Source organism: Alosa sapidissima, chromosome 2, assembly GCF_018492685.1.
Source record: "Alosa sapidissima isolate fAloSap1 chromosome 2, fAloSap1.pri, whole genome shotgun sequence".
NCBI classification, from domain to species: Eukaryota; Metazoa; Chordata; class Actinopteri; order Clupeiformes; family Clupeidae; genus Alosa; species Alosa sapidissima.
Window position 1 is genome coordinate 12797153 of NC_055958.1, and position 15000 is coordinate 12812152.

At 43.6% G+C, this 15000-nt stretch overlaps 2 protein-coding genes across 3 annotated transcripts in view; one reads left to right on the forward strand and one right to left on the reverse strand.

The window, feature by feature from the left end:
* tmem198a (transmembrane protein 198a) overlaps window positions 1–5365 on the forward strand; it is a 53206-nt gene extending 47841 nt beyond the window's left edge. Inside the window, exons 5-6 of the mRNA XM_042077406.1 lie at window positions 903–1414; window positions 1975–5365. Coding sequence (XP_041933340.1) covers window positions 903–1414; window positions 1975–2142 — 680 coding nt within the window. The 3' untranslated portion in view covers window positions 2143–5365. The remainder of the gene's footprint in view (window positions 1–902; window positions 1415–1974) is intronic.
* Window positions 5366–14042: 8677 nt separating this feature from the next.
* The window catches only part of desma (desmin a), an 11328-nt gene continuing 10370 nt past the window's right edge, over window positions 14043–15000 (reverse strand). For both annotated transcript variants that reach the window (XM_042077395.1, XM_042077387.1), the window contains one exon: window positions 14043–14581. In XM_042077395.1, coding sequence (XP_041933329.1) covers window positions 14540–14581 — 42 coding nt within the window. In that variant the 3' untranslated portion in view covers window positions 14043–14539. The remainder of the gene's footprint in view (window positions 14582–15000) is intronic.

The window sequence follows — 15000 nt, forward strand, 5'->3', positions numbered from 1 at the left end:
AGAGAGAAAGGGAGAGAGAGTGACAGAGAGATACGGACAGGAAAAGTGGGTGAGAGAGGGATAGAGAGAGAGGAAGATTGACAGAGAGAGAGAGAGAGAGAGAGAGAGAGGGAATTAGTTAGTCATTTGAAGTAGCTTATCATGCGTCAACACTTGTCATCGTTAGTGGTGCATGTGTGCGCTGCAGTGGGCTGTCTAAAGGATATTACTCTCCCGACTTGCGACTTGCCGTGAGATCCTCTGAGACGATGTCACTTCCTCTTAAGGACGTGATTGCAGGGGAGAGAATGAATGGCTGCTGATGTTTGCGTTTGTGTTGGTAAACAAAACGAAGCATGACTGATCGACTAACGGACACTTCTTCCCTGCTGTATCTCCCTCCCTCTCTCCCTGTCAATCATCCTATCTCTCTCTCTCTCTCTCCCTGTCAATCATCCCATCTCTCTCTCTCTCTCTCCCCGTCACCGTCATTCCCTCTTCCTCTCCCTCAATCTTTTATTGTTCTATCTTCACACCCTCCCTCTGCCATTCTATATGTCTACTGCATCTATCTCTCTATCTAACTTTCTCTCTATCTATCTATCTCTCTATCTATCTATCTATCTATCTATCTTTATTATATCTCTATCTGTTTATCTCTCCTTCATATAACCTCCCCTTTTCTACCATGTCTCTTTTCACCCCTCTTGCATCTCTCCCTTCCTCCCTCTCTCCATCTTTCTGCTCTTGCATCTCCTCCTTCTCTATCTCCCACCACCCCCTCTATCTCTCCCTCCCTTCTTCTTCTCTCCTCACTCTCTCCCTCTCTCTGCATCTCTCTCTCCCCCTCCCCCTCTCTCTCCTCTCTGCATCTCTCCATCTCTCCCTCCCTCCCTCTGTCATTCCTCCTTTCCTCTCTGAAGTGTTCATTAGCCACCAGCAGCGGCGCGTGCAGCTGATGAAGATCCGCCAGAGGGAGGAGAGGAATGAGTGCAACAAGAAAAAGAAAAAGAAGAAACAGCCGCCGCCGCCACAGCAGCAGCCAAAACACCAGCATCAGAACCAACACAGCAGCCAAAACCACCATCAGCAGAAGCCCTCATCCCAGCAGAACCACCACCAGCAGCAGCAGCATTCGTATCCACAGCAACCGCATCCCAGTCAACATCAGCAGCAGCACCCCAAGCAGAAGAGGTCCCAGCATCAGCACCACAGCCAGGGTCAGAGCCAGAGTCACCCGCGCCAGAGTCAGCACCAGCACCAGCACCAGCAGCAGCATCCCCAGCTGCAGCAGCAGCAGCATCAGTACCAGCCCCATCACAGCCACAGCCAGCCCCACACCTCACGCTCACAGAAGTCTGCCCACCACCCCGACCCCACCTACAGACGCAAGCCCAACCCCATACGCCGCTTTGATGGAGATGTGCTCTCGCCGGTGAGACTGTGTGTGTGCACGTGTGTGTTTGTATTTATGTGTGTGTGTGTGTGTGTGTGTTGGCACACATTACTTAAAGGTGCTCTAACCGATGTTACGCAGTTTCTAAGTTAAAACATTTTTTGTCACATACAGCAAACACTTCACCATCCTCTAGCTGCCTGTGTCCTGAATGCACTGTAAAAAAAACACAATCTCTGTGGACAGCCCAGGCTCCAAAAACTGCAACAAAGACAACTTGGTCCAGTTTGGACCAGTAAAACATCACAAACTGTTCCAGCCAATTACCGACAAGATGCGCGTTTAGGAGAGTTTCAATTGCATGGGAGGGAGGGGGAGGAAGTAGCTAGCTAGCTCTCTATTTTGTTTGAACGTCAACAGAGGTGACGTTACCCAATGTCGCTTAGAGCACCTTAAAAAACTATGGTTCTTATTGGCAAGTCAGTCATTCTGTACTGTATAGTAGAAAAAACAATATAAAGAACATTTGAAATTCATATAAATTCATATATCACTTGTAACCCCCCCCCCCCCCCCTCTCCCCCTCTTTCTCTCTTCAGAGCTACATCCAGAGTTTCCGGGACAGGCAGGGGGACAGGCGGGGATACTCCCATGGGCGCATGGTTGGGGGGTCCCACCACATCGTGGATCTGGACTATGACTACGGCTCCCAGGTCCCCCTGACCTCAGCCGCTGCCATAGCTGATGGACCCACCGTACGAGTGTGACCCCCCCCAAACATGTTTCTGTAATCCCTAAAAGTGACCTACAATAACTGCCCGCTCCCCTTCTCCAAATTTTCCCCAGTGTACCCCTCTGCTACACCCCAACCTGACGTTTGTGCTCAGTTAAAACTCAAAGTGTAGACTTGCTCCTTTTGGAGCACTGGAGGCAGCCATCATTGAGACGGTGAAGCCTCACTGCAGGATGGAGGATCCTTTACCTAGACAAAATGGCCGACTGCAGTGGGCTAAAGTATGCACAGTGTCAAACAAGATAGCTGAAACCACTGAGACAGAAAAAGATGTGCACATCACGCAACATAACAGCAGTGGAGAGAAATAAAAAAAAAATGGCTGACATCCATGAACTCAAATCGGACAAGCTAAAATGGCTAACAACAACAAACTTACAGTGAACAAGATCAAACATGATTGCTAACACTGACAATTAACTATTTACACATATACTGTATCTCAGAAAAGACGGACATGAACAGTTGAGTCACTTAGCCAACGTGGCTACAAGTATGCTGTATGATGTAGCCAATGTTATATTGTATGCTGTATAGTATGTTGGTTAAGGACAACTGAAGGTTTCAGGGAGTAATGTTTACAACAAATGCCTGCAAAAAAACATGCAGCAGACCGTTTACACACACAATCAAATCAAACCACTCCAACACAAACAGACAGCTAGGTTTTTAATCTCACTGCTTTTAGTAGCCTATGTACCATTCCCTTTGGGGTTTTTTGTCAGTTCTGATTTACCATGTAAAATCAGTTTTTTTTTAGTTTTTTTTTTAATCTATGTCCCCTCTCCGTCTCTGATACCATGTTAAAAAAAAACTTTACTCTGGAACGGTAATTGTGCCTAGCCTGAGGTGTTCAGTAATTACTGCACACGTTTTTCTTAATCTTGGGCTCGTGCTGTTTGACTAAGGAGCACGGATCATTTGTGCCCTCTGAAATCTGGTTCATCATTAGCCCCTGGTCACCTCTGCCTCGTTACGCAGGCCAGCACTCTCTCATTAAGGGAGAGTCCAGCTCTCAATGTAGGCCATTTCAGTCAAGAAGCTCACAAAAGCCTAGTGATTAGCACAGTGATTGAGACGTGGAGTGGGTTTGACAGACAAAGCCAGGCTGATGCCGGATCGATACGACACCAACAAAAGACCAACTCTAGATCCTCACCAGATCAATACCAGAGACAATGCCCAGCTCAAAACCAGGAAGAAAGACCATTACACTGACATGACCAACAGATGACCTTTACTAGACAATACAGGACTAAAATGACCCCACGTGAGACTATCACAAGACTCAACATTTGACATTTGGACTGGACTTATTTAAAGAGGACCAACACCAAAATCCTAGCCTACAGAAAAACAACAAAGGGACCAATTTAGTAGCAACTCAAGATAAAAAAGACCAACAAAAAAAGCGGTAATTTAATGAACAATGATTAAGGACCATTCCATAATGCCATGCACTGTATGTTTACCATGTGAGGACACCTAGGGGCCAGCGATGGTTCAGATTGTCGACGACTACAGGACCAGATCTGGGCCGTATTAGGGCCGTATCTCAGCCACATGTGGCCCGGATGAGGTCCAGCTCTGGGTCCAGACCTCTACAGAGGTCCTTTGAGGACGCTACAGGAAGGGCAGGGTGGCGTGGCGGCCCATATGTTTCGGGCTGGATTATGGCAAAAGCCCTGGCTCGCCTCCAGCAATGGCTCTCCTCTCTGCGGAGTAGTCTTTGTGTGCGCCATGAGTTCACGCGTTGTTCAAGCAGGCTAAACAGACTCTCGCTGTCTTGTGTGTCGCCGAGGGTGTTTGTGTGAGCCACACTAAATGTGAACTGACTGCGAATTGACCTCAGCGAAGGGAGTTCTACTTTCTGGGATTTCTTTTCTTTCTTTTTTCCAAAGAAAAGCATTTCTGCCTTTGAAGTTTCTGGTGACGTTCAACGTGTGTGGACTAATTAAATTGACTCTCTCCTCTCCCTAAACAAAATGCAGCTTGAGAAATATGTTTGTGTTCTGCCATTTTGCACTCTTAATTGAGTGAAATGACAGTTTCTGGCATTTTGTGGTTAAGACAGAGGTTTCCCTGGAGATAATTCCTGACCAGAGATTCCCCCCATTCAGCATCTCCACGGAGATGGTTTAGGATGGTGTGGCATTTTTAGAACTGCCATTCCCATGTGGTGCAGAGTGGGGCCAAGCACCCAACCACACCCCTAACAAAAAGACTGACCATAGAAGGCTCAGAGAAGAGTACATGCTGTGTGTGTGTGTGTGTGTGTGTGTGTGTGTGTGTGTGTGTGTGTGTGTGTGTGTGTGTGTGTGTGCGTGCGTGTGTTACACCACAGCACACAATACAACAGGCTGGGACTCCCCCTTGGTATACAGACCCAGTATGGTCTCGCTGTGTGGTTGTTTTGTGGACTTGCATAATATGGACTCTTACATGAGCTATGACAGGTGAAGGTGGAGAATGTCTCCTCTCTTTCTCTGTGTCTCTCTTTATCTCTCTTCCTCTCATCTTTCTCTACTCTTCTCCCTTGCTGCCTCTTTCCTCTCTTCTCTTCTCTGCTCTACGTTCCTCTCTGCTCTCCTCTTCCTGTGCTGATGTTCATAGAAAGGGCTGAGAGACTGATCTGTCCCCCTTTCTCATGTGAACTGGTGTCAGTCTCCTCTCTTCTCTTCTCTCCTTTCTTCTCCTCTTCTCTTCTCTTCTCTGTTGAGTTGTTTTCTTTCCTTTCCCTATTGCGCTCCTTTTTTGTATATTTCTGAATGTTGCACACTGTTGTACAGTACTGTACTGTCCATGACTTTTATGTCTCCTGTTTCTATTTTTGATTCATCATTGTGATCAATTTGTAATGACAGAGATGATCTGTCCCTACTCTTTACCCATTTTTAGGGTGTATGTAAATGTGTTTGTGTGTGTGTGAGGGAGAGAGAATGAGAGAGAGAGAGAGATTGTGTGGTGAGTGTGTGTGTGAGAGTGTGTTTGCGCGTGAGTATGTGTTTGATTGTGCTACTGTTTTTATATGTATTGTTAATTTATTAGTGAAGGTTTCCTGAATCGCACTTTCCTTGGCATGGAATGGCTAATGACATGCAGGCTGTCCTCTGCTGCAGGGCTCAACGGTAAGAGTCAGGTTAACAAGAAAGACAAACAAGAGTCTGAGCCTCGACTATTATTATTATTATTATTATTATTATTATTATTATTATTATTAGGCATGCATTTGTATAAACCTGGGTATGATAAATATTGTGCTTATAAACCTCTTCTCTGTGACTCATTTATTGTGTGTGCGTGTGCGTGTGTGTGTGTGTGTGTGTGTGTATGTGGTCACATGACGTGTGTTTTCCAGAGCTGGAAAGCTGGAGGTCAAGTCAGTATAAGTGGACCTATTTGACATGCTCATCTTGCTCATGTGAGTTCTGCAGTGCATGAAACAAGCCGGGAGGCAAAATAAGGTCGGGAGAGAGACAGATAGAAAGAGAGAGAGAGAGAAAGAGAGAGAGAGAGAGAGAGAGAGGAAGGGAGACGGATGGTGAGTGGGGAAGGAAGGTGAGGATAGATAGACGGAGAAAGAGGGAGAAAAAGCCTGCAGGTAGAGAGAGAGATGGAGAAGGTGAGAGAAAGTGTGTGATGAAGGGATAGAGAAGAAGAAATTAAGGAAGAGAGTGAGTGAGTGCACATTGGCCTCAGATGACTCTGTGTAATTGTACATGATTTTTATGCATGAATTCATCCCTGGATAGGGGTGTGCGATATTTATGTAAACAAATACCTCAATATTTTCTGGGATTATATTAGTATCTAACTTATGCTTATCCATACTTACATGAATTCAGTTTTGATTTTCAAATAGGAATAAGGGTTTATGACAAGTTATAATAAATGTGGCCATCATTTATCACTATTTTGGAACATTAAAGGAAACATTTGGTCTAACATGCAGCACAAACTGCTGTCAATGGACACAAAAGGAGGAGAGTTGTATGGCCTTTTTCTTGATGGCAGCGACCGGAATAATAGTAAGGTAATGCACTGACTGAAACTGTACTTTTTATACCCATTCTGTACACAGACAATGTTAAAAATACTTTGTTTCATCTGCAGGGACCCTCTCCACAGTATCACAGAAGCATAACGATATTTTGAGCGTTGTCAGTGGCTTTAAGTAACAAATTGCCCCAAAGGCTATTTGCTAATTCGTTGCAAATACATATTCTGGTCTTACTCAAAACTACTCCCGATTAATGTTGTTAACGTCCCCAATGACAGTTTACACTCCACTCGTTATTATCTAAAAAAGGGCGTTGTTAGACCAAACTTTACTTTTAAGCGTCTTTCATGTTTAGGATGTGGACTTAACTATGCGTTCTTTGTGTCTGTAGCTGTCTGTGCATGTCTGCAATCGATTATAGCCTAATGATCCTCAAATGAATGGGAAGAGTTGGCTTCCGGGGGTTGATGGGTGTGTGTGTGTGTCTGTGTGTGTGTGCGTTTGTGTGTGTGTGTGTGTGTGTGGGGGGGGGGGGGGGTTGTGATGCAAAGATGAGAGGGTTAATTTTACGGTCCTGAATTTGTTAGGCTGTTTTCGAACACAATCTCATCAGATTGTGACATTTCCTTCCGTTTGTGACTTTTATGTTGGATGGTTGTCAATTTAACACATGGAAATGCTATTACAATAAGACACACACCACCACCACACTCACACACACACACACACACACACACACACACACAGAGGGAACACAATAGGGGGATGATGGCTTGGGCCAGTTTCAGAATGATTACATGTCTCCAATTTCCGCCCCCTGTTCTACAAACCCCCATTAATCAAGAGGACGTCCCTGCAGGAGGCTGTGCGAGATTGGAGTCCTGCCGTAGCCCGCTCCCCACTCCTGCCTTCTCATCCGCGACAGAGAGAGGGAGGGGGGGGGGGGGGGGGGGGGTGCAAAAGAATAAAAACACAGATAACACATAACTTCCTTTGTTTTTAATATTGAATGGCTACGAATGGAACATGATGGAGAGAATCAGAATGAGACTTAGTGTGAAGGAATGTGGGAAGGACAAAATTGGAAAGACATTTGAAGTGGGGTGCATAGAGAGAGACAGAGAGAGAGAAAGAGAGAGAGAGTAAAGAAAAAGACTGGCAGGCATGCAGAGAGGGAGATGGAGGGAGAGATGAAATGTTTTAATTGAGAATTTAATCACGTTTATTGCAGCTCTTGTTGGGCCTATTTGTCGGTGTTAGCATGAACATATTTTCCTCACCCTGCTTGTACTTTAATCACACAGACGACCGCTTTCTTTCTTTGATTAGTAAAAAAAAGAAAACAGTAATATGCTGTACTGTGTGGGTATGGCAGTGTTGTTAATTGATACATTCGCTGCGTGTTTCCTGGTCAGAGCTGCTCTTACCCACTCAGCCAGTCACATTAATCAGGTCTAGGTCTGTCTTAGGGCGTACTCACACTGGGCACGGTCCACTTGTACCGTGCCGCAGTACGGTTCTCTCTCATTCATGGTCCGCACTCATACTGCACATTATCAAACTGTTCCCAGGTACGGTTGAACTGCTGTGCTCTAGAATCGTTTGCACAGGTGCGATCATAAGCCCATCTTCAAGTGGCAAGATAAGCGTACCGTATCTGGGTACACACTGGTCAAACGAACCGGACTTTGGGGGTCTAACGAACTCGGGTATGGTACGGATGGTGAATAGTGCATAGTGTGAGTAGACACCCTTAGAGCCTGTGAAGTGCTGCCCTTCAGAAAAGAAGACAAAGGATGAGTTTACACCAGCTCATCCTGCATAGTGTGAGTAGACAAATGGCGCAAATGGCGCAAGACTAAGGGGCCGTGCACACGACGCCGGTTTTTGTGAAACCGGTGAGGTTTTGTTAACGGTTATGCCTTGCATGTACACGACGCCGGCAGTTTAGGAGACTGAAACCGATAGCTTTTGAAACCGGCTTCCGAAGTGGGAACTTTTGAAACCGCCGGCTAACTTTCGCCGTGTACACGCCTGTAGGTGCGAAGCCGGCAACTTTATGACGACATAGCCCCACCTCTCAACTCAGCCACGGCACTCGACCTGACATGTTGCTTGTCAAAACAAACAAAAAAAAAATATTTATCATATTAAAATGTTTTTCTTTCCCGTCATGATTTATGTGCACAATGTAGCCTATCAGCCTTTAGTGGCTAAGTTAGAAGCACACGTTAGCTTAACTTAGTTAAACATTAGCTTACTGCATGTTAGTGTTTTCTCCAGTGGTGCTCAGACCTAATGCAATGCATAGGCTAAGTATTTGAAATTTCACATAGCAGTCACATACCTTGAAAATGAACTTTATTAGTTTAACAGTTGAATTGAAAACCAAATTGTCTGTAGTCTCCTTATTTCATGCGACGGCTTAACCAGAGCACTTATTAGACATTCTCTGGCTTAACAAACTGTTTCAACAATGTTTTCTTCTACGTGATTCACGCGAAATTGTCGTGAAGCTTCTGCACAGCGGCGCCATCGACTGGTCTGGCATATGCACTACAGCACATTTAGCCGGTTACACCTCTGTGTGTACACGCGAGGTTTTTTCTTGCCGGAGTCGTTAAAGGTGTGAAAGCGGTAAGAGAAAATCCACCCGGCGGTGTCGTGTAAACGGCCTCTAAATCACAGGTTGACCTCATGAACTATAAGAGTCAATTGCTTATGTACAACTGTGAAATAAAAAAAGCTCGACGACAGTATTTCTCCAGATTATATCAGATAGTTCTAATAATTCTAAAGTCCTGTTCAATATCATTGACAGACTAATAAATCATCCTTGTTTGTGCAATCAGTTTGCTACGTTTTTCAGTGAAAAAATTTCAACTATCAGGAGCAGTATCTCTTCATCTTTCACTGATGAAGTTTCAATCCTCAACCTCCTCTGCTCGATAGTAAGGCTACTCTCCACAACTTCACTCCAATCCACCTGAGTGAGCTGGAAGAAGTAGTCCAAAAGTTAGGTTCAGCTACTTGCTCCCTCGACCCTGTACCTACTAAGCTATTCAAACAAGTTTTCAGCTGCTTGGCTGCTGACATACTTCAAATTGTCAATACCTCCCTACTATCTGGAACATTCCCTGGTTGCCTTAAACATGCCATTATTACGCCTCTACTAAAAAAACTAGTCTTGACCCCCTGGCTTGTGAGAGTTACAGGCCTATCTCTAACTTGCCTTTCTTAGGCAAAATTCTAGAGAAGGTTGTTTACAAGCAATTTTGCACCTACTTGTCTCAAAACTCTATATTTGATGCCTATCAATCTGGGTTTCGGGTTAATCACAGCACAGAAACTGCTCTAGTCAGAGTTGTAAATGACCTTAGAATTGCGACTGACAATCACAAAATGTCGATTCTTGTTCTCCTTGATCTAAGTGCTGCATTTGATACAGTCGATCATTCTATACTTCTGCAACATCTTCAGCACTCAGTTGGTCTTCAAGGTACAGCTCTTGATAGGATCTTATCCTATTTAAATGGGAGATCTTTTTCTGTTTCTATTAATAACCTCTCTTCTGATGTAATGCCCATTTTATCTGGGGTACCTCAGGGGTCAATTCTTGGTCCTTTGCTTTTTAACTTGTACATGTTACCTCTTGGTTCTATCATACGGCAACATAACATCTTTTACCACTCATACGCTGATGATACCCAACTTTACATTTCTATCTCCTCTGATGACCCCAGTCCACTAAATGACCTCACTTGCTGCATCTCCAACATTAAAAAGTGGATGGCCCAAAATGTATTAATGTTAAATGATGCGAAGACAGAGATTCTGGTTGTAGGACCTAAGGCCATGAGACATCACTTTCACCCAATTCTAACATCCCACTTGGTAAAACCCTGTGAGGATGTAAAAAATTTAGGAGTGACTCTAGATGCAGATCTTAACTTTCAAAAACATATATCTAACATTACCAAAACAGCTTTCTACCTCCTTAGAAATATTTCTAAAGTCTGTGGCCTACTGTCCTTACAGGATTGTGAAAAATGAATACACGCTTTTATCTCCAGTCGTTTAGATTACTGTAACGCACTCTATGCTGGTCTAACAAAACAGATGCTAAACAAACTTCAACTTATTCAAAATGCAGCTGCTAGAATACTCACTAGAACACCTAAATTTAATCATATCACCCCGATTCTTAAATCACTTCACTGGCTCCCAGTCAAACAAAGAATTGATTTCAAAATACTTCTTCTTGTTTTTAAGTCAGTAAGTGGCCTTGCCCCACCCTATATTTCTGATATGATATCTTTTTATGATCCTACCCGTCACTTAAGGTCCTCCAGTAAATGTCTCCTCACAATTCCCAGAATCAACACTAAGGCTGCACATGGTGCCTTCAGTTACTGTGCCCCAATCCTCTGGAATAGCCTACCTCTGGAATTAAGGTCATCACAATCAATTCTCACTTTTAAAAAGGGACTTAAAACGTATTTATTTTCTTTAGTTTTTAATTCACGACTACAGATCTCTGCTTTTAAAACACTCCATTTTATTTGTATTATTTTTATTATTTTTATCTATTAACTTTGTTTGTTGTTGTTGTTTTTTTTCCCTTTCTTTGACTTTTCCTTTTCTTTTGCTAAGTGTGTTTTTTTATTTTAGATAATTTAATGACAACTCTCCACTCAAAGCACATTGTGTCTATGTATTCCATATGAAATGTGCTATATAAATAAACTGACTTGACTTGACTAGACACCCTTAGAGCCTGTGAAGTGCTGCCCTTCAGAAAAGAAGACAAAGGATGAGTTCACTCCAGCAGTAAAATGGGGTTGTGTAGAATTTCAGTTGAAATGGAAAAGCCAGACAAATACTATTTCAAGACAAGAAGGCCATAACCTACCACACACACAATACCCTCTCAAGAGCTTATGCCCTCAAAGGGTAAAGCTTGTTATGGGCCATACTAAATTGTGCAGTGTGCATCACATGAGATCACATATAGTAAACAAAATGAACTCCCTTACAAAAAAAAATAACTGCAATACGTCAAGTGTCAAAACTGTCATTCTACATTCTATTTGCAGTTCTTGTAGGAAATCGGAGACTCCTTTAGGAGGCTAAACCCCATGGATCGCTAACCGCTTGGGAGGGAAATTTCTGTAAAAAAAAAAAAAAAAGACTGCTGACTCCAACTGGCTACGGTTATACGCAGATCCTGATGCCTGTGTACCGGGGCATAGCTAGAAATGCCCTTTGAAATATGTAGGCCTAATATGAGTCATCCCTAATAATAAGGCTTATTGACCATAGTCACACTTGCACTCATTGTGCCCTGACGTCAAGCTCAGGGAGCCAGGAAGCGTACAATTCTAAGAGCAAAAGTAGCCTACGGTAGCCTACTCCTGGGTGCAAAGTTCTATGAAGGCGCCCTGTTCTCTGTTCTCTGCCAACCCTACCTCTACCAGCTCAGTGTCTCTGCCTGGTGGATTGTAGGCAGGATATCACATTGTCTTTAGAAACCTTTAGCCCAAAGGGGGCTTGCAGTCAACTGCAAATGTGATTATAGTGCCTTTCTGTATATAAACATATTGTTGCTGGAGCCTGCATGTCTCTGCAGGACTCGGTGATGTGATATGATGTAAATAAGAACTGACTGGATTGGAGAAATCCCAGACCCAGTCCCATATCAGCATCTTTTCGGGCATGTGCATATCACACTATCACATCCTGTTCCAGGTAAACATTTAGCCACATGCATGACCGTATATGTGGGTCACAGAATCACTAAACAGTGTGTGTGTGTGTGTGTGTGTGTGTGTGTGTGTGTGTGTGTGTGTGTGTGTGTGTGTGTGTGTGTGTGTGCATTGAAGATTTTGTTTCTTTGAAGAAAAAGAAGAAGAAAAAGTGATAAGGGGACAAACACACACACACACACACACATGTATATATACATGATTCATATAGATATATGATTCAAAAAGACAGAAAACAATGTGTAATATATTTGATGACAGAAAACATGAGGGGTGAGGAGACATGGGATGGATGGATGAAGAAGAGAGGGAAAGAGAAGAGAAAGGGATGAAGGATATAGAATAGAAAAAGGACAGAAGGATAGCACAAGACATGAAACAGGAAGGATGATAGAGGGTGAGGGCAAACCAGACGGAGGAGAGGATGTGATGAATAAAGAACAGGAGGAAAAGAAAAACAAAGGAGAAGAAGGAAGGATGAAGACAATGAGAAAAAAGGGGGGGGGAGATTGTGTGTGTGTGTGGGGGGTGGGGTGGTGGGGGGTGGGTACTGCACATATGTTATTATGGTTAGGACCCCTGGGGGGGTTGACAGTTGGGTGCAGAAGTAGGACGCTGAGGTGGAGCTTACTGGGCAATTCAGAAATCTCTTTTCCCTCATCACACACACAGACACACACACACACACAGCAAACACATCATTACTGGGTCAGTATGACAGACTATTGTTTCCTCCCATCTGTCTTTCATTTTGATTTCTTACTTACTAATAAATAAGCCATTGTTCTTGTATATCACTTTTCCAAATGCTCAGAAGCCCCATACATAACAACTTCAGCACAGAGAGGAACTGGAGCAGACCCAGCCCAGGGAGAGAGGAGGATGGTGAAATATTTATGGCTCCTTCAGACTAGAACATCCCTTTACTAAACAACAACGGAGGCTCTACTCGGGAGACAGAGTGGTGTCTGGCAGCTCATTAACTGGACTGACGTTTACTATTTATCAACACGTGTGTGTGTGTGTGTGTGTGTGTGTGTGTGTGTGTGTGTGTGTGTGTGTGTGTGTGTGTGTGTGTATGAGTTTGTATTTGTGTGTGTATGTGTGTAAGAGAGAGTGAGAGAGAGAGAGAGAGATTGCTATTAAACACAGTAGTAGATAAATAGTAAATGCCTTGGCAATACAAAGTGTGTTTGTATTGAACTGAATTGAAAATTGAGAGATAGAGGGGCAGAGGGAGAGAGAGAGAGAGCAATGCTGTGAGTATGGGAATAGTAGTACAAGTGATGATGATGTGTGTGTGTGTGTGTGTGTGTGTGTGTGTGTGTGTGAGAGAGAGAGAGCAATGCTGTGAGTATGGGAATAGTAGTACAAGTGATGATGATGTGTGTGTGTGTGTGTGTGTGTGTGTGTGTGTGTGTGTGTGTGTGTGTGTGTGTGTGTGTGTGTGTGAGAGAGAGAGCAATGCTGTGAGTATGGGAATAGTAGTACAAGTGATGATGATGATGGTGTGATTAAAAGCTCCTCAATGTGGTCCTCCATCAGCAGGATACCAGAGATCTGTGTGTGTGTGTGTGTGTGTGTGTGTGTGTGTGTGTGTGTGTGTGTGTGTGTGTGTGTGTGTGTGTGTGTGTGTGTGAGAGAGAGAGAGAGAGAGAGAGAGAGCGCATGTGCAAGTGCAGCCATAGAGTGATGTGGTCCTCCTGACAATTGCACTACACTCACACACTAGTGGCCTTCACAATGAACATTTCACTCATGTGTCATATGACTTGTTTTTTTTGTTTGTGTTTATTCTGGTGTCATATGACATGTTTTGCATTTGTGTTTATTCTGGTGTCATATGACTTGTTTTTTGTTTGTGTTTATTCTGGTGTCATATGACATGTTTTGCATTTGTGTTTATTCTGATGTCATGTGATTTGTTTTGCGTTTGTGCTTATTCTGGTGTCATATGACTTGTTTTGCGTTTGTGTTTATTCTGGTGTCATATGACTTGTTTTGCGTTTGTTTTTATTCTGGAATAATGACTTCTCCTCTACCATCTGAGATTCATGTTCATATCGCTTCTCTTCAAGATAATAATCAAAATAAAACTCTGACTCAAGGTTCGGTGATGAACACTGAAAGATTTATTCTGTTAAGTTATCGTGACAGAAAGTGCTACACATTCAGATAGACCCTGACCTGATGCCCCCCCTGTATTCTGCCCCATCTGAAACAGCGGCACACAAGTAACCCACACACATACACACACACACACACACACACACACTCAAACACCTTGGAGATTCAACACTTCACCTTCAACTGTTTCCCTCCAGTGATGCATGCACATGTTTTGCCTTTCTTCTCATTCATCTGTCCATCTTTTCTTTACTTTCACACTCGCTCACTCTCTTCGTTTCACTCGTGTGTGTTGTATAAAGCTATAGAGGTAGAGGGGTGGTCAAGCCTATCAGAGAGCATGTGTGCTTTAAAAAAAAACAATAGTTCTCCTTTTTACTTTCAATAAAACTGAAGGCCTCTGTGTCAATGGAAAGGTCCATTATCTCATTGGGTTTGCTTGGCGGTTTTGTTAAGGTGAAGGGTCCTCTCGCTGCCTCTTACATCACATCCTGCTGGTGCTGCGTGGACTCACTCACGACCTGGGAGGGAAGAGAAAGAGGAGAGAGAGAGAGAGAAAGAGAGAGAAGAGAAGAGAAGAAACAGAAAAGAAGCAATAGAGATAGAGAGATAGAAAAGAGAAAAATAGAAAAATAGAGAGGTAGATTGGAGGAGCAAAGTGAAGATTGAGAAAGAATGATAGATAGACATGAGAGAATGTGGAATGATAGATAGATAGACATGAGAGAGTGTGGAAAGTTGGCAAAAAGGAAAGAAACAGGGAGAGATTTAGAGCAAGTGAGTCAGTGAGAGAGAGAAGGAGAGGTGAGAGATGAGAGAAAGAGAGAGAGAGAGAGATAGGTGAGAGAAAGAGAGATGAGGAGAGGGAGGCAGAAGACAGTGTTAATCACCTGTATAGCAGTGGAGCAGTGGTTCAGCCTCGGGCTGCACGGCCATGAGA